General features: G+C 35.8%; 1 protein-coding gene across 5 annotated transcripts in view; it reads left to right on the forward strand.

The window, feature by feature from the left end:
- The window catches only part of PACRG (parkin coregulated), a 268,812-nt gene that overhangs the window by 62,437 nt on the left and 185,346 nt on the right, over window positions 1-21,029 (forward strand). For all 5 annotated transcript variants that reach the window (XM_026109870.2, XM_026109865.2, XM_026109872.2 and 2 more), the window contains exon 3: window positions 15,086-15,220. In XM_026109870.2, coding sequence (XP_025965655.1) covers window positions 15,086-15,220 — 135 coding nt within the window. The remainder of the gene's footprint in view (window positions 1-15,085; window positions 15,221-21,029) is intronic.

Below are 21,029 nucleotides of genomic sequence, written 5' to 3' on the forward strand. Positions count from 1 at the left end.
CCTGAATCTCAGCAAATTTAAACAGAAAATAAAGCACACTTTTTAGGCACTAGGATTTATTCATATTGTTATGTTGGCTGAAACAAAAAGTTTTAGTTTTTGTTTTTCCTTAAAAAATTCATCAAGTTTCATAAAAGCTTTCCTATTTCTATGAAGAGTGTTTGAAATTATTACTTCTGCATTCGGTGGTTATAGCACACGAGGAACTGTTTCCTACGAGAATTAATTGAGATTTACTATCAGTTTAAGGCAGGCAAGGAGAAGATCCTAAATGGGCAACTGCTAAATGCCTTATAAATATTTCAGCAAAAATTATCTAACTGAACAAAGCTGAGTAGAGTTCCATCCTCAAAAGTGTAAAAAAAGTTGGCAGTTAAAAAACATTCATTTCCTGTATGTTTGGAAAGAGATGAGATTGTGTGTGTGGGAGGTTAATTTTACATCTAGTGTTTAGTGTTATCTCACTTTCATAGCCATCATTCTTCTGATTTTGGGAGGAGGGTTAAGCATGTTACACATGAATTTGACAGGAAAATAAAACTGCTCTGGCTGTTTAGAGACAAAGTTTTTCATTTTTTCAAGTCAGGTTGCTTTTGTTTTGTTTACAGGTAAGTTCTTGATAAAGTGAACAGATTCTTCAAAATCTATTTCAGCAGCTTGTAATTTCACAGCTTTTTTAAGGAGATAATGACTTCTCCATATAGCTCAGTATTCAGTTCTTAGACCAGGATCTTCAGATTTAGAATGTAGTGGGTGGGCAAAGGTATATTGTTCTCTAGGGCATATGGGATTAGAGTTGTGCTGTTTATTCAAGATGGGGTAAATGAGTATAGGTAATACATCATTTCTCTCCTCTCCTCTTTAGCTGTTGTTTTTAGTGTTCCCATTCCATCTCTTCAGATGTAGTCAAGTAATTTTCTATTAAAGAGAGCAGTAGGATGGGATTTTGTGCAATTCTTTAATTGTGGAAGGATGGTGAGGGCGCTGTAGGAACTGCTCTTCTAGCTGGGCCTCTAGCCATTGAAGGTTTCCAGATGCATTCTAGAAAGCTGTAGCATAACTTTATGAATAGTGATAGCTAACTCATCACAATTCCATTTGATTTTCTGGATTTTTATGAGGTTGGTAAGTACTTGTAGCCCAGTTTTACAAATGGGAAGCCAATGCCACAATATTGTTTCACAGAAACCACAGGTGGAGTCCATCAGAACTGGAATTGGAATGCAGTGATTTTATCTTCTCAGTCTTCTCAGTATCAATTCTTTAAACAATGATGCTTCTCGGTTATTTTGAAATACTTCTTTTTGTAGTTCTTCATGGCAACCATCTGTATATGACTGAGTGAACTGCTGGGACAGAAGGCCTTTTGATGAAGCCCTTTTGCCGAGCATATAAACCTTGGCATAGACATCATTTTTTTCTCTCAGTTTGTAAACTACTCTGATAACTTCAGAGTTACACAGTGCACATTTACACCAGCTGTTTAGCTGCGATCAGAAGAGCACTTTTGAAGCCGGTTTGTCACTCACATCCACTTACCACCCTTTTTCACGTTGCAGAGTGTGTCCAAGAATATCTACTTTATTCCTTTTTTGATAAAACTAAATCAAAAGTTGCTCACGAGGAATGCTCCTAATTTGCTGTATCTACTAGTAGATATTCAGTTCATTGGACCAGACCAGAGCTAGTCTGAAGTAAAACCCCTGGAAACACATATGGTACGGAGGCTGTGTCCTCGGCACTAACTATTCCACTTCACAGGTCTGCTCCTATTGAGCTGCGCTGCTCGTTAATAGAAAGCCTGATGGCAAACATAGCCTTGGAAACCTAGTGGAGCACTAAGGGAAAAGACTTATAAGCACTTCTTTGGCAGTGGTATTGGCCCCCCTACTACTTGTTTCTATGCTTGCCTTAGCCTTTGAGTTGTGCAAGTACGCTTTGTTTTTGCAGCTGAGTATACTAATCTAGACTGAAAATAATTGCAACATAGAATGGTTGCTTTCAACCCAGATCAGTTCTCTACTTTTGTTCTTCACAAAGCCCTACACAAAATTGCATAGGGAAGACTGACCTAGCGTGGAGGTATGAACCAGCTGCAGAGACTGCTTATAAAAGGCTAAGCATAGGCTACTTAATCTGGCATTTCTTCTAAAAAAACACCTAGGAAAACTATGACCTAAGAGCTATATTCACAGGGATTTTAGGGGTAGCAGTTCTGTCCTAACTTTAAGGTGGTTAGCATCTAAAATCCGGCACTGGGACTTAAATGCTTATATACTTTTGTGGATCTGGGCCCAAGCGATATCACCCTTAGAAAATAACTGTGGAAAAATGTTCACATTAAGCACTTGTCTATATTGGTTGACAGTTTTGCAGAGGAAAAAAGCTAGCAAAATACTTTAACTTAAGAAATCCCTACACTTCTAGGGACTGGTGTAGCAGCAAACCATTCAGTTTTCAAAAGTTAGCTCTGCTTAATTAGTCTAAGTGGTCTTTTTCTGCTCTAAACAAAGTATTCACTACTAATACAGTGCAGTGCATGATATTTCAATGATTCTTCCTCCTCTAAAAATAGGCCCAGAAGGCTTGACATACTTTTCTCTCTGCTGACGGTTAATCTAAATATAAAAGTTGACCAAATATAAAAATTTTGAATGTTACATTTCAGAATTGCTTCTTCTATAGATTTTATTCTGAGTAGTATAAAAATATTTTATTTTTAGCATGTGTTATATAAAAGTGCTGTAATAACTTTATGAACAGGAATTATTTCACCCATCACTGACTTAGCAACTATTTAACAGTGCACTACTGTGCAGAATTTTAGGGTAGGAACTCACTAACAAACAGAAGCATGCAACTGAAGCAAGAGACCTGATTTGAGAAGAGAGAAGGCAAATACTGAATTGGAATGTTCTTGTGTCATTGAAATTAAGAGTAATGAAGCAGTAAAGGAGAATAGTAGAATAGTAGAAAAATGTAGTATTCTTTAAACATGTGCTAAAATCTTCTATCATGGTAGCTGTTTCGGAAAAATAAGACACTTTATGGTAAGAATGCATTTTTTTCAAACTTTTAGCTGAACCCAAGCAAATTTTTTTACTAGCTCTCAGTTCAAGCCAGCCTTTCAAAGTCAATGACTTAAGACATGCAATTCACAGGGATTGTCTTAGGGCTGAAAAACCAACGATCGAAGGGTGACTGACCCGATGGGGTCCTGTTCTCTTTTGTGAAAAACCCAGACATTTTCAGATACTGTTCTTAATTGCAGTAAACCTAATTTTCTGTATTTTTAATATTTCCATGACATGGAAATGAATTTATTTGCAGAGCTGTAGCAAGAGTTAAATATAGCAGCGTTATTTTAACATATTCTGAATATTGTTGACATGGGCTCCAAATTGTCATCTCACCTATTATCCTCCCTATCTAATACTTAGTTTTCACAAAACTATTTAATTTCTAAAACATGTGAAACACATTTTTTACTACATTTTTGTAATTAAGCTTTCTAATCGAACACATTAAACTCGCACAAGATATTATCACTAGGAATTTTACATTACTAAACATACTTACCAGAACATGTAATGAGACTTAATTACCACATCTTAAATATGTAATAACTGCCAGGGAAAAAAATTAACCTCTTTTCATATTTGGTTCTATGGCAGCCTAAGTTGATTTAATTACTAGCTACCATAGATGTGCCATTCCCTCTCCCTCCCCTTCAGCAACTGTGGTGGCATTCTGATTCTGTTGAACCATTTCAGCACTTTCTCTAGCAAAAAGTTATTTTAACAAAATAATGTGAACAGTTTCCTGATGGCTCAGCGCACTGAAATGGCTTAGTGCTGAGTCAGACAAACACCAAAATTAGTGTAAAAGGAGAGGTAGGATACATGCACCTGAAAGGGTGGGCAGGACTTTGGCAACTGAAAATTAGAATAATTTAAATCTTTGTAAAAACAGAGCCATAGCAGCTCTGTTTCTGTAAAGCTAGTGCATATAAAAGAATTTCAGTTTGGAAACATGAGCAGCAGGATGACTATATGATAGCCTTGCTTTTTTTCCGTTCCCTGGACCTTTTCTGTCAGGGCCAAGATAATAAGTTAAGATCTTTGATCTAGTCCAGCATGGCCCTTCATATATGTGTATGTGATGAAAATGTAGAACTGGCTGAGAATAGCTCTCCTAATATTTTACTGTTTTACCACCTGCTCTTCATGCTGGAATACACACAAATACACCATGATAATGTGTATGAGCATTATAAACAACTAAAGGTTAGAGAAATCACAAAGGGTAAGTTGTAACTAAATCTGATAAATATTATTAAAAATAAATAAAACACACACATTTCATTTTATTTGCTGGCCAACAACATTCTTATAACTTGCAGTATGTAGAACTATGAGATTTGATTTGGCATCCAAAAAATACATGTGCAACCATAAAGAAGCATATGCTACGGCTATGTCCATGTCAGTAAGCAGTGCAGCAAAGGAAAAGAGTTGATCTGAGGATATGATGACCACATTACAAGCTTTTCAGAGGACTTGCTTTATCCTGTCAAGTTTGGCTCTTGTCTGCCCCCATGGTTTGAGAGCCCATTTGTGACACTAGCAATTAGTGCTCCTGAGGCACATCTTCCAGTCTGTTTTCACCTGAAAAAACTCCATTTCATTCACTTCAAAACTGCTTCTTGGTGCAAACCGGAGCACCATAGTTGGGGATGATTTTGAGATTCACTTCGAAACCACACTTCTGATCTCAGCTAAAACACTAATGTAGATGTAACCTTCATGAATTTATGCTTTTCTAAAAATTAGACTGTGGATAGAAGAATTCTCACAATCAGGAAAAAATTAAGCTTTAGTGGAATTGATGTACCTACAAACCTTGTGAGACAAATACAGCAAGAAAAAAAAGACTGTATTAATTTGTAGAATGAAAGAAGGAGAGGAAGAAATGTATTAGCAGTTGTCACTCTTCTGGCTTCTCCGTGGTGAAAAAGAAGTATTTCCCTTTGCATTAAAGGAAATTGCTTGGCCAGCATCAGGAGAGAAATCTAAATGATACAAAATAGTTATATTATACTCCAGCAAAGAATCAGAGATGGAGGACCTTCTGAGAACAAAATGCTAGACACAGTCTGTAACATAGGCACATTTGACTTATCCAAACAGCTTATCTTTTCCCTAATAAAACATATTTCTGAAGTGACAAAATAAAGCAATTCTGTATTCAGCTTATGACTTTCAGTAGTGTCTCAAGGCAATAAGGAGATACAATATCTTTGTACAAAATCACATGTCTGATTTTTCTTTCAAGTTCTGGTGCTTTAGAAGTATTTGTAATGTTTGCTGACCTTCTATCAGTAATTTCATTTTAGGACCTTAGAATTGATTTCTCTCATTTTGACTTTTGAAGACATGAGATGGGCTTTGATCTGTTGTCCAAATTTGTTCAGTAGCCCTGTAAGCACCTTTTGAGTGTTAGATGTGGCACCATTTAAAGCACATCAAGAGTGGTGCATATGAAGAAAGCTCTCCCAGTTTGTTTTTGGATATAAGAAGCTTTTGTCTGATACATATTGATGGATTTTGCTCTTTTGATACTGAATGCTTGCAATATTGGTATTAAAAAAAGGATTGGTTTGGAACTCAGAATACCCATTGGGTGCCTTTCCTGTCATTGGAAGTTTCTAATTCGATTCTGGATATGTCTCCACAACAAATTAAAACATGACTGCAGCATGGATTAGCCACCTATGTTACTTTAATCCAGTTAGGATCAGTAAGTGAAGGCAGAACAGTACAGGCCTTGCTGCTTGTTGCTGTTCGGAGTAGACAGTCTTGAGGATGCCCAGTGCAGATTTGGGTAATAAACAGTTGCTAAGACTTACGTTTCCAGTCTTAACTACTACTGTTAATTATGTCTGTTAGAGAAAACTGTAGGAATCTCACCAAATACTACAATCATGCAATTTTTTTGCTGTGTTGGTAGGTAACTGCCAAAACGTTGAAGTTATTGCATGCATGACTGGTGGCTAAGACTTGTCTGTGTTAGAAGTCCGGCAGATCTGTGCATACTAACTTCAGAACCAGAAGTGCAGGGGATCATAGCTTTTGCACATGCACTTGCGCTCTCAGAACAAGCCGCGTTTATGCAGTGTTATGCCTCTGCTTGGCCTGCCAAGCCAAGACTCTCCCAGCACTGTGTGGATGAGGGTATTGTGGTTGATGGTTCTAGTAAAGCTTTGTATGTCAGCACAGCATTGCATGGTTTGCATATTGTTTCATCCCTTCCAGCCTGAGTATTTCTTTATCACTTGGTGTAATTTATTTGACTTATTTAATATATCTTGTATTTTACTTGAAGATCAAATTAGGATTTGTAAGCAATTTTTGGCTCCAGTAACAAGGAAATGGATGATGACATTTCTGGTGGGGAAATCAGTGGATTGACGGTAGGACTGTGCTGCATTAGCCAAGTGGAATGTTTAACACCTTTTTTATGGACCAGTATAAGGAGAGGATGAGACAAAGACCCTGTCAGTGGTTATACAAATTTTTCCTAGATACCATCACCTTTACATCTGCCCTAAGCCAATAGCATGGATGAATAGACTCCATTCTGTTTGTAGAAAGTAGCTGAGAACAAATACATTTTTCAGTTTGAATGCAAAGAATTAGGATGTCATGATTTTGTTTCTAAAAAGTTACCTCTGTTCAAGATGATAGTGCCATACTATATTTTCAGGGAAGACTGCAAACATTTTTTCAGGCAAGACAGGCTGAGTGTTCATAATACTTTCGATCTCTATATCTTAAAGCTAAATATTAAAAAAAAATTGTTGGGGGGGAGGGGGGGAAAGATCAAGCTAACTAACAGTCTTCCCGTAAGGAAGCTGATAGGAACGGAGCAGATTAAAAACTGGAAAATTTTTCAGTCTTTCCAAGTGTCATCAAAATACATTACCCTAGATCAGAAAAAGATATGTCTTTAGCCATTGAATTTGATTACAAAGTCACTGGTCATATTTTTTGTATGAAACGTTATATAAAAATAGTAGGATCTCAGCCTATTCTAGTTTTAGGAAGTAAAAACATTTTTCTCTTAATATTCTGATTCCTGCTGTCTTATATGTGATAACATCATTTATTTCCCACACAACACTTAAGCAGTTATTGACTTTTTCTGACTGGAATAAAACAACCTGTATCTGCATATGCAGACTAAGAAACCGTGTGTCCAGTTAGCTCTTCATGCAGCACTGCCACTGAAAGAATTAGTCACCAGTTTCTTCCTGTTCCACTCCATGCCACTTCCTTCTGTGCATCAGCTTACGGGTTCATGCATCTTTGCAGTAAAGCAGCTTAGGGATCTGATCTACTTCACAAACCAACCTAGAAAAAACAACATAAAATAAGAATGCGTCATTCCTGATCTGATCCTGTGAAAGCTTGTGTCAGCAATAGAGAGCAATAACATTTAGTGGGGCAAATGAGGTAGGCAGGACCACTTATCTCAGTATCAGTGCCGATTTTTTCTGGCTTAAACTGCTCATGAAACTACAGTGTTAGTTTTCAAGAACATCACTGGTTGTCCTATGCAGGTACCTCTTTAGGTCCCTGAGTATGCATACAATTTGACACTCAGTTAGAAAACTTGGCCATGTAGCTCAGTCCTCAAATAATTAATCACTGTTTAAACCTGGCCTCAAATAATTTTTCTTAGTCATTTTCCTAATGTGCCATCACTGAAAAGTTGAAGAATGCAACATGATACAATGGTTTTAAATGCTCGTGAGTCAAGGAAAAAATGTGTTCTTTCTCCCTTTTTTGCTTAATGGCTTGTATCTTTTATCTTGTCACATAGTTCAGTGGCATAGAATTACAATAAATTAGTTTTGCAATTATCAAACTGTTCAACTTCTCTTTGGCATTTAACGAACCTAAGAAGCTGTTTATTGCTTCATATACTTTGCCATCATGAATATTAGCCTTTAATTAACTGGAACTCTAATCTTAATCTCTCTAACTGTGTGGCAATGAAATATTTTTGTTAGGTTGAAAAAGGTAGTATTTGCCACTTTTTTTGCAATAAATGGAAAAATTTCAGAATGACTCTTTTAGTCAGTAATGATAACGATATAAAATGTGGGAAGAAGAAGCTCATTATCACAAGAAAAAGCTATGCATGATATCTTTGTGTATATTTTGCTTAAAATCATAGAACCACAGAGAAGCCTAGATTGGAAGGGACCTCTGGAGATCATCTGGCCCACCTTCTTTTGAAAGCCAGGCCTTAGATTAATTTACTCAAGTCCCTATCAAGATGAATCTTGAATATTTCATGGAAGGAAGACTCCACCAATTCTCTGGGCAACCTATTCCAATATTTATTTTTTCTCGTGGTGAAGAATTTTTTTTCTTTGGTATCCAGAATTATCAGAATTTCCCCTGAAGCAACTTGTGTCTGTAGCCTCTTGTCCTATCACTGTGCCTCCTTGTGAACTGAATACCTCCATATTCCTTATAAGTACCGTTTAGGTTTTGGAAGACTGTGTTTAGTTCTTCCCCTGAGCCTTCTCTAGGTTGAACAATCCCAGTTCCTTCAACCTTCTGTCTAAGTCTCCAGACATCTAACCAGCTTTATGGTCTTCTGCTGCACCCACTCTAATTTTTCAAATTTTTTCATGAACTGGGGGTACCAGAACTGGACACAAAATTACAAGTGTGTCCCAACAAATGCCAAATAGGGTGGAATTCCTTGATCTGATGACTATACTCTTACTGATGCACTCCAGGACACAGTTTGTCTGCATTGCTCCAAGGGCACTGCTGACTCAAGTTTAATGCTGTCAGCGAGGACCCCGAGGTCCTTTTGAACAGTCACACCACAGCCTGTCTTGTACTTGTACTGCTTGTCCTGCAGCATGAGATCACTGCATCTTATGTGCAGGACATTATATTTATTTTTATTAAATCTCATGCAAATCTTGTTGGCTGAGTCTTCCAGCCTGTCAAGGTCTCTCTGTATGAAAGCTGTTCCTTCTGGTGTAGAAACTCTTCCTCCCAGTTTGGTGTCATCTGCAAACTCAGTGAGAATGCAATCATCCTGTCATCCAGATCATTTATAAAGATGTTGAATAGTATCAGACCCAGTGTCAACTCCTAGAAACTCCCTTTTTGACCAGCTGTGCATTTGAACAGTAAAACTACTAGTAGAACAGTTTGAACAGTAGAACTAGTAAAAACACATCAGTCTTCCCTTAAAAGCTAAAACCGTGAAATTTCTGTTAGATTTTGAAAAGCATAATTTATATAAGCTTTGTAAATCATATTATTTTAACTGTCACAAAAATCAATAGGGATTATCCCTCCAATTTCTAAAATGTTTCCCTGTAATTATGGACTACATGTTTTCAAAAACTATCATGTTACACCTAGAAAGATCCTAATCAGTTGTATATGGAGAAATGCTAAATCTGTGTGAGGAAGAGAACTGTTAGGAAAGGCTTTTCAACATTCATCTATTGTGAGAAAAATCTCTTCTACAGGAAGAGCAAAAAACAGGAAAAGTTGACTTTGTCCTGGAGAACTTGATTGGCCTAAAGATTTTGAAACAGCCCGCTATGATGGATACTCCGCTCCAGAATTTAATTGTTGCTTTTGTATTACTGTTTTATAGCAGTTAATCCTAATCCATGACTGGAATTCCTGCATTGTGATAGTCTGCAAACAGAGAACAAAGAAAAATCTGGTCTCAAAAAGCAGGTAATCTAACTATGAGAAAATAAAAAAATAAATGCAGATAGATCCAGGATTAAAAAAAAGTAACAAAATCATACTTTTGAAGTTGACAATATTATCAGTGCAGCTGTTGGATCACTATTATCCTGGTAAAAAAAAGTTTGGAAGGTAGAAAATTCAGTAGCTTCATGTCTGCTGATCAGTATAGAAAAAGCATGAGGATGATGATGCTTGTTTGAAAATTTTATAGGTGAATAATAGAAGCTGACATCTTTGGTCAGCTGAAGCTGAGAATGATAAGCACAACTGCATGCAGATAGGAGGGAATTGTTAATGGGAGAGTGACAGTTTTAGTGATGTAAGAGAATGTTTTCTGCAGCTGTGTATTTGGTGATATCAATGGATAAAATCACAATTTGTCAAGGTGAGAGTAAAGAACATCCTAGTAATTAATGCTTGAGATGGTAAGGCTCTGGAAGAAAGATGAATTCTGTGTATGGATAGGGAAGGCCATATATTATCTAATTCTTGCACAAGAATTCAGGAAGATATATGGCTAAAATGACCTCAAGAGAGGTCTACATTTAAGAATAATGTTCAGATCTGAATACTAAATATGACAGTGGTGGTCTCCCTAGTAGTAAAGAAAGGAAGGAAAGGAAACTATTTGCACAAGGTAAAGAGTGTTAGCTCAGTGCAGCCACTCCGGCAAATATCTCTTAATCTATTTTTCTCAGATGCTAAGTTGGCCCAGTGCAGTGAACCTAAAGCTTAGCAACAGTTCAATCATATAAGGTACCATTTCCTCACTGCAGGGATAGTTTCAGTCTGTTCCTGAGTGGTGATATTTCTTTATTCTAGGCAGACCTTAGGCTCATTCCTGTCTATATTGTTTCATCACTTTGGGTTCAGTTGCTCTTCCTTGTAGTTAAAAGGCCTGTACTCCTATTACAGACCAAACTGACAAGAAAATCTTCTTTAACACAAAGGGAAAACACTAGATCCCTCTATCTAGCCTACAGTCAAGCATTTGGTATGTCATGACTTTACCAGTTTTACAGCACAAGAACTATGAGGTGGGTAAGTTGGTTAAGAAACTCCATATTGAAGAGGAGACAAAAACATGTAATGTTGAAAGGAAAGATATGATAATAGAGAAAAGTTATTAATGGAACTCCTTAAGAATTGGTTTTAGGGCTACCCTTATTTAGCATTTTCATTAATGACCTTGGTAAAAAAAATGAGGATCATAAAATTAAATTCATGGTTGACATGTAGTTTGGAGGTGTTATTAATACAGATGAAGATCACAGTGTCACACAAATGGAAGTGGAAGCCCCTGAGAACTGGCATAATAGAAATGGAATTAAATATAATAGTGCTAAGTACAAGGTTATGCACTTAAAACGAGTGACAAGAAATTCTGTTATTAACATGGGGTTCATCAACTGGAAAAGATAGTCGCTGTGGCAGTTAATCAAAGATGACTATGCGATGCCAGTATGACATCGCCATGAGAGAGTAAATGTAATGCCATCTATTAGACAGACTGTATCTAGTACCAATTGTATTTCTGATCACTGATAATGTGGTTTTAGTAAACCTGAATAGATTTCTCTTCCATCACCTTTTCCAGTCATATGTTGAATACATATAAACTTTTAGAATTCACAACACTAAACTTTGGCAAGGAGTTCTACAAATCCACTATTCATTGCATGAATAAATAACTACTTTTGTTTGTTCCAAACTTGTCACTTACTAGATTTTTTTGAAACCCTCTACTTTTACTGAAAGAGACAGTGAAAAATTGGTCCTTATCCATTCTCTCTATGAAGTCATGAATTTATAGATCTTTGTTATATCCCTCCCTAGTCATTATTTTTTCAGACCGAAGAATCCTGGTTTATTCTTTTCTTGTATAAAAGCCATTCCATACCTAGTCATTTTTGTTATCCTTCTCTGAAACTTTTCTAATTCTAATTCTAAATTTTTGAGGTGGAGGATCAGGCTAGATACACTATTTGAGATGTAGTTTCTAACCATCAAAGTAAGATTGATGTACAACAGTCTTTCAGCAGTAAAGGGACAAATAATTAGATCTGTGATCAATTTATGAAAGACTTTGTATTATACAATTGTCTGTAATAGTAGAGAAATGGACTAGATAACAAAGTTCCTTCTACTCCTTCCAGTTTCTTTCTTCCTGAATGAAGAATAGGAGGAAGTTCAATTAACACACCATATTTTCTAGAAATTTTGCAAAGGTGCAGTAGAAAAAAGTTCATTTTAAAATTATTAACATGAGTTTGCAAGAGGAAAATTTTCTGGTTTCAGATGAGATGTAGTTTGGGATTGCATTAGCCACTGCTAATGATGAGACTCTGCAAGAAATAATTAGGGCTGTATCTCATATGATAAAGACAACATATTCCTTATCAATAATTTAAGTTAGACTATAACAGAACAGGGAGTCTTAGTATTTTACAGAAAAACATGTTTAAAAGGAAGGTCATTCTGATATTGAAAATCGTAAGAAAATAACACAGATGCTTTTATGGTGGCCTCGAGCAGTGGCTCATAGGTTTGCATCAAATGCAAAAACAAGTAAAGACAAGTTAAGTGAACACTCTTATACTGGTGGCACAGAACAAATTGTTCCTCTGCAAAACAGTAAGTGTAGATTTATTTACATTGCGTAGAAATGCTTTTCCTAGAGTATTCTTCTCAGCTATGCATATCAAATCTATTTTCACTAGGCACGGTATATCTGTCATAATAATGTGTGACAGTACATCACAGTTTAGTAGCCGTAGTTTAAGCAGTTTGTAGTAAAGTACAGTTTAGGCATATTACTTGTGGACCTCACTACCTCAGTCTTATAAGGCAGTGGAAAATGATGTCAAAATACTTTGGGGAAAAAAAAGTGCAAAGTCAGATTTTGATCAGTAGTTAGCACAGTTAAATTACAGAATATCACAAATGAAGCACAGGATATCACGTGGTAGTATTCTTTTCACTAGAGAACTGAATGTCTATACTACTAGAAACCAATGTCAGTGTCACTGAAGACTTTGAGACATATAAGGAGACAAATAGAACAAAACAAAATAAGAGATAAGTTTTATGATTCCTGAAACTCTCACCTTTTTTTGAAAACAACACTTTTTATGTTTATAGTGAGAAGCAGGTCATAAAGGCATTTTTGACAAAGGATATATGTAGAGAATTCCATAAAGTTCTTATCCCAAATGAATGGGTATAAAAATGGAAGAATAGTCAAGAGTGCCGTAGGAAAGAGTCAGAGGTGGAGGGCATCTGAGACTGGCTTAGCTCTCTAGTCTCTTTTAGCATTTGGGATTAGCTTTGCTAATTAGCTTAAATAACAGATTGCATATAAGTACTTGAAGTTCTGTATTATGTTCATGTGAATTGTTAGTTGCTGTTATTGCTATGTCTGGCTGAGAAATAAAAATACAGAATGAGCTTTTCTGGAATGGGACTGTCATTCAAGCACTAAGGCTACACAATACACTGATCAGCCATTATTCAGGTAAGGAATCAGGCAGACCTGAATCAAATTTCTTCCTCCAAGGCGACACAGATAGAGAGGAGATGTTTGAGAGAAGACTTTCCTTCATTCCTTCCAGTGCTTCAGTCATCAGTACTGAAGCACTGGAAGTCATATAAAGGCCAGATTCATCTGAGAAAGGGATCTGGTGCAGGAGACTAGGAAATGGCCAGAGGAAGACAAAGGAAAGCTTGGAGGATAGTTAGGTCAGACAGAAACCAAGTCAAATGAATGGACTTAACTGGGGTGACAAGAAAACAAGGGGATTAAATAAGCTATTGCAATGGAAGAGAGTGTTTGAGGATAACTGTGGGTAACTGTGAAGAAAGGAAACAGAGAAAGAGCCTAGACCTAGAAGTCAAAAGCAGAGAGGAAGGCTGATTGGGTGAACCATAATTGACAGCAACATGGGAGGGAGAAAGAGAGATGACCTGCAGTTAAGAATGAAGAGTGTGAATAAAAAAAAGTTGAATGGATTAGAAGCCGAGCGACTGAAAGAGGGTAAACCATATTAATTGTGCCAGGTCAAGGGAGAGGGAAAAGATTCTGAAAGAAAAGATACTCTAGACAAAGACACAGGTTCAGATGGAGGTATTTAGTTTTCTGCAGGAGCCTATAGAGTGTTGAAAGGACACAGTAGCAAGAAGCCATAAATGACCAGAATTCTTTTATAGATCAATTTATTTTATTCCTTAAGAGTTATACTGATTAATTCCCTTTCACAGGCAAGGCCTTACTCTTGAAAACTGTAGAAGACTTTTGTTTTATACCAGACTTAATCCATTGTCATTTCACTAGAATTGCGTATACTTATATGAATGTTAGAAGAGAGAATCAAGCTCTCTTGGCTGACATTAATACACTAGTGAATACAGTAAGTATTGTGCCATAAATAGGGTGAGAATTCTTCAGATTTCAATCCATCTGGCATATCACTTCGTAGTACAAGCTTGGCTTCTTTTCTCTTAATAATCACCCTTTCTTGCACCTTATCCCTTTTCAAGAGATTATAGAAGGCAAAAAGTTGGGTTTTGCAGAAGATACTGACAGTAAAGTCTGTTTTACTCTCAAATAGAGGTTGTGGAGGAATATCTGCAGTTCAATAGAGAATGTTAACGTGTTTGTCATCCAGGCCCAAAACCAAGCATTCTCCTTGAACTCTATGGGAGTGAAGATTATGCTGCCAAAAAGACAGAGTTTACACGTCATACAGATTTTAGACACTTGGTGCTGCTTCAGCTTCTTTCCCCCTTACACACTTACAAGATGTTCTATCTAGTGTCTTGTGTTCTTTCAATCTATCTCTGTTGAAAAGCTGAAGAAAGGTCATTTGAGCCTTATTTCTATAAGCAGACAAACAGAAAAATATTTCTCAAGGAGAAATGCTTAATTTTCCAAGAACTTCTGTCAAATAAAGAAGAATAAAGTAATCATACTGTAAATGTGCTTGCTGTTTTATTCTTGTTTAAAAATGTTGGGGCAACTGAGGCAGCCACTTTGAAATTTAAACAGTTTTAGTGGGAGAATCTGAAAGTGATAACTAAAAAAAGCAGTTAACAAAACCTGTAGATCATTGGAAAAAATGTATTTTCAAAGAAGTGAAGTAAAACATGTCAGGAATAAGATGAATTATAATCTGTGAGATCAATGCTATACTGCTTTCTTATCTGTTTCTATTTTGAGCTATAAAAATTAAGCTTTTTCTCAAACTGTATTACCACTAAATTTTGTTTTGTTTTTGTTTTTTTTTAAGGTAAGAGGTCCTCCAGTTGCAGGAGCATTTAAAGAAAGACCAACAAAGCCCACAGTATTTCGCAAGTTTTATGAGCGAGGAGACTTCCCAATTGCCCTTGAGCATGATACAAAAGGAAACAAAATAGCCTGGAAGGTAAGTCAGGGTGCAGCTGTGACAGCCAGATGAGCTTACTGAAGTGACATCTCTCATTGCCAAACAAAGTTGGCTTATAAGTAAATTAACTGGAGTAATTTCTTAGCAAATGGAAGATGGTGGGGAAGCTGTTAGAGAAAGGCCCTTGAGTCAGCTGTCTACCTTGGCTAACAATTAAATTATATGCTGCAGAAAGGAAGATGACAGAGTTGCTTTGCCTTAGAGAATTGTCTCAAGCCCAATTCATCTCTATTTTTATGAGGACCTGGCAATGCAGCCTATTTCAGGCAGTCCATCAAATGATGGAAGTGGCTGGATACAGTGAGCAGCAGCCATTTATCTCCCCCAAATTTCACCTTCCTGCAGGACACTTCCAAATAGAAGCTTTAATTACCTAAATGGATAGGTCAAGATTGCCTGCTCCCTGAAAATGCAGAGCAGAATACAAACGAAGGCAGATTCTCATTCCACAGCTGTACTCTCAGTCTACAGCGTATGTCAGACAGCGTAATCACTGTCATACGTGCCCCTGTTAGAGGCTGACCTCCACTGCTGAAACCATTACAGCTCCGACATTTCTCTGGCAAAAGGTTAATTGGCTTCAAAATAAATGTATTGCCTAATGACTCCATTCTAATGCGGCTGTGTTTCCCTCTAAAAGGCTTGGTGATGTTATTTGTAAAACTTGCCAATCTTCTAACTACCACAGACTTTTAAATTTAATTTGAAAAATGAATGCTGATCTTTAACCTGATCCTACTATTTAATTATTTCGGTTATCATGAATTACTTTATTTTTTGTGTTATTTATTGGACTAGAATAAGATTTTTCTGGAAGCAGTGATGGTTACAGGAAATGAACATGAAATGCCTGAGAAAAATACGTCAGATTTGTAGAGTGATTTGAATTGTTCATGTCAAGAACATGATCCCAATTTTAAATGCATGGCTGTGTTATTTCAACACAAAAAAGAGGGATTTTGCAGTTTTGGAACTGATTCTGCTTTTAATGAAGCCAATAGGATTAGGCCTATATTGTGGTTAAGTGGCACTATATAATTTGACAGTAACTATGTTTTTTGCATATTGAAGTATAGAAGGGATATTTTTGCTGTGAGAAATTACAACTATGTTGTCCATAGCAATGTTAAATCAGTACAATAAACAATAAATAGTTCTTGCAGCAAGGCAAGGCTTTAGCCAATAAGACCTGACCAACAATCAGAATGAGATTCCACTATTCCCTGTGACTGGTCTTTAGATGACCTAAGTCACACACCTTTAGGGTTAAAACTCACAGATTTAGAGCATGAGCCTGCACTCTAATCTTTCCAAACCAGGTAAGATCACACAGGTAATATCTGCAAAATTCTGCAAAACTCTTCAAAAATATACAGAATTCAGTTTATATCCTGGGGCATTATAACATCTAATTTCTCAAAATCAGACTGAGACACAAACCATTTACCACATTTTTGTTGCTATTTGTTGCACAAATATTCCATTATAAGGCCTATCATTCCACTGGATTATGCTAGTGACTGCTTAGTTGGCTTCTTCCTAAACTATTTGTTTTCCATAAGCCTTCCAACCAAAGCCAAATGTATAGAATAAATGGTTGTTCCCTGTGTCTCAGAATTTGAATTATTTGAAGATACGCTACCATATGAAGATCATAATAGCCAAGTCTCTGAAGACTCAGCACATATTTTTTTCCTATCCTAATTTCCAGTCTTGTTGCCTAACGTCCACCTACCACAGTAAAGCATTGGACTAGTGAGATCTCATGTGAGAGACTGTGGTCTCATGCAACAATTGCCTTTCCTATTGCTGTTAAACCCCTCTTTCTAAACACCATTTCTGCATACATGCATGAAGGCAGCATAATAGCAAACCGTTCCATTCCTACACTAGCAGCATGGTCTAGTCCAACCTTATTTCCCTTATTCTGTTCCACATGATTTAGTATCACAAATCAATCCAAGCTGAGTTCTGTGGCAGCCACTCAAGAAAACAATACAGAGGTAGTAGAATCACTTGAGGCTGTTTAATTTGGCACCCAACCATCATTGATTATTGTGCAGTTTAAGTAGATGAAGTAGGCAAAAAACAGTTTTCCAGTTCAAACATTACTTTAGGTAGGTTCTAATGTCTTAGAGGCTGCCCACTGCTGCAGGAGGCTGAGAATGTTGTTCACCATTAGTTAATATTTAAAGGTACAGATAAAGTAAGGTCTGTTTTTTTCATTTCTTTTAAGTACATTCAATAGTCAAAACATACAGCGTAAGTCAAATGGCTGATTTTCATCAGTTCATAATATGTATTTCTAGATCTGATTAATTAAGCAATTTATTTTAGAAATATATTTTACTTCATACTGCTAAAATTCATGAAAATGAAAATAAAAAGCTTTTAATGATGAAATATGCTTAGAGAAGATGTTCTATAAAATCTTGACTGAATTATATTTGCTTGTATGAATCAGATGGTTCTTGTGAAAGGAAAAAAGGAATAAATGATAACAGTGATATTTTAATTATGCTATAATTGCACAGTATCACTGTTTTATTGTGAGATTTTTTGTTCTATTTGTATGTGATGTAGGGAGGGTAATTATTGAAACAAAACAAAATAGCCCTAATTATCAGGGGCTAGTATAAGCTATGGCAGCAAAATTACTTCTTGTTGATAGAAGCCAGATGCAGCGGTAGAAGACAGCATTCTCCCACACTCAGTCATGAGTTTGAATTGTGCCATCATTTTTCCTCATGCATACTACTGAAGGTTTTTTTGGGGAATGGGGACTACAGGTAATTTGAACATACCACAGGGCTGCACTTTTTATAAGCATCTCTTGTCCCACATTTGATTTTATTAGTCTAGTATGTTAGTATATATAAGATTCTGAACTGTATGATTAAGCTGGTACCAGCACCAAGAAAAATCTTTTTTTATCTTTTCATAAGGTACATGGGCTTTTTGGTTTTGTTTTCTTTTTCTGAGAATGCAGCCTCTTTTGTTTGTTTGAGGGGAAAGTTTTAAGCAAGAGGTAATATATTTTATTATATCAACTGATACAGTTTGAAAAGCAAGAGACAATTTTTCAGGTGCACAAGCTCTCAGGTCATGTCTTTCAATATTTTTGTGGAGTTGTTTTGGCATTAATCAACATGAGTAAACACTGTATATTGTTCTTTATGTTCTATTAAGTAAACTTATGTTACAATTATCAAAGCTCAAATGACAGAACTAAAAAATAATAATTGTAATGAGCTTGTTTTCCATAAAAATGAACCCAGTGATATACTAAGTCTTGCAATTTTTAGAGGTGAAATGTGATTCTACAAGTTGGGATGATCTAATAGCTTTTCTTTACCTCTCACTTGCGCACTTTTTCTTTACCTGCGCACTTGGCACTGGCTCTGATGCTTATAGGGCCATGCATGAGTAAATTTGTCTCACTAACTCAGGAAAAAAAGGTGGATATGTTTTTGCTCAATTAGTAACATATTCGCAGTCCTGTGAAGTTTGCTTGTAAAAAGGTCCATGAGTGCTAAAGCAATGTTGATGAGGGAGAGAGAAACGTTAGTGAAGTACAATGAGGAATGGGAGAGAAGAGAAGGGCCTCAGAAAGTTTTTCTTTTGACAGCAATTAGTTTAGCTGCTCATGGAATTGCAGCCTTAGATATCTGGAAGCAAAGAGAACAAACTGCTGATGAAAAAGAGTGTTTTTCTTTTAGATTTATTTTCATATATGTATTTTTTTCTGCTTCTATTCTTTGCTAAACTATGTTTAACACCTTCTTATTAAAAGATGTTGAAAGGACAGTGTCATTTTAAAGAAAACCTGAAAATCCCACACAAGTATTGTTATACAGAATGGAAGCTTTTTGCAAGATTATGTACAAAGAGGAATGGCAATGTATCATGATTAACTGTAGTGGGTATAGCACAGAGTGGTGCTAGTTTCTATTTTATTTAATGTATTCATTAATGTTTTAGGACATAGCTCAGTGTTTTCTTCTGCAATAGATTTGCTTTTATCTTCTCCAGAGGATTTCTTTTTTCTTTAGTCATTTCAGGGATCCTGTGTAAGCCTGTCCCCAATTCAGTTGTGTTGGCACAACAGAAAATTGCAATATGGATTCAGGAGAGAGCAATTGGAAGCAGGAATATCTTAAGCCAGACATAATACATAATAATTTAGAGAGATTAGAAAAATGAGTTGAGGTAAAGAAATGAGGTCTTGGAAAAAAATAATTCTAAATAGTACCTCTGGAAAATACAATTATATTAGCATATTCAGTGTAAAGGAACAGTTTGGAAAATAGGCACTTTATTTTTAAAATAACAGTGAAGCAGTCTACTGTAGAGACAGTAATGCAGCAAACGTAAGATGTGACATGGTAGCAAGAAAGAATTATTCAGTTTTAAACTACAAATGCAGCAATATCTGTTATGTCATCTTATGTCAGATATTATTAGTAATCTTTATGCTATGACTTAGTGAAGTAAGCAAAACCAAATACTGTTCATAAACATTTGTGTATAGACAAGTGCCATTCATAATTCTTTGTGACTCTGTGAGTCTTTGTGATATCTTTGTGATGCTAGTGCTCAACCAATGACTATCAAAGTCACCAATATGCATGTGATTTTTTCTTCTTGTTAAAAATTATAATCGCAGTTTCATGCTCCAACATTCCTTTCCTTCAGATACATACTGCTAAAAAATAGCCACTTCTTAATGCCTACAACTTAATTCTCATTTAAATGAAAAAACCTTTAAATCACTTAAGCAATATTCTGTATATACTACACTTATGCCATCTCTATGGCCTGTAAATAATACAAAAGAGCTCCAAAATAAATATAATATCTCTTCTACTAAATAAAATAACAAAATTCCCATTGACTGCATTAGAATGGGATCTTTACTGCTGTAAATAAATATTATCCACTATCTTTTTCCTTTTTCTCCTTATGATATCATAAATTTTCCTACTGATCTGTTAGTGTTGTAGTCCCTTATGATGCTCAGTGGAATCCATTTCTGATCAGCTATAAATTAAAATGTCCTGAGTCACCAAAGATAGAGAAGTTACGATGATCCCTTTGATAATAGCAGATTTAAATCTCTTTCTTATATCTAGGAATTCCTAGCTACTGAAAATTATATTTAATATTTTTAGAGTTTGTATCCAATTAAATTTATATTTAATAATTTAAGATTATATTTATGTTTAATAGGTAAATAGCTGTTTTTTATGTAGTTGTTTTTTCTTCAAAAGTCCTTAAGATTAATTATCTTTTGTTTACACAATAAAATAAGCTACAAAGCTGATGTCTTTTGATTAAGGCCACATTCTTAGTTGCCTTAAGTTGCCTTAATTAATTGAGTAAGTAATTTCGTGTGCTTCTATTTTCCAATACTGTGGTACATACGGTCACAGAAAGTGTTGGAACTATAGGTTTCTCAAGTCTGAAATTTCTACAATAATTTAATTCCACCACTAATTGATTCCAAATGAAAGGGGCCTCTTCAAATCTTAATGTTCAAAAACAGTTTATTAGAATGAATTTTGAACAGAAAAACATTTCTAAATCATGATGCATCAATTAAATGAATACTTAAAACAGTCATTAAAAATTTAGATAGCCAATGGCTATATAAGCATGTGCTTCTGTTGGCTCACTACTAATCACCACTAATACTAGTCTACAAATCATTCATGATATTACTCTTTTCTGTACAATTCTTTTTTACTTCTGAAAAGGATACTTCTTTGCAGGTCTTAAGAAGCAATTT

This window comes from Dromaius novaehollandiae, chromosome 3, assembly GCF_036370855.1.
Source record: "Dromaius novaehollandiae isolate bDroNov1 chromosome 3, bDroNov1.hap1, whole genome shotgun sequence".
Taxonomy (NCBI): domain Eukaryota; kingdom Metazoa; phylum Chordata; class Aves; order Casuariiformes; family Dromaiidae; genus Dromaius; species Dromaius novaehollandiae.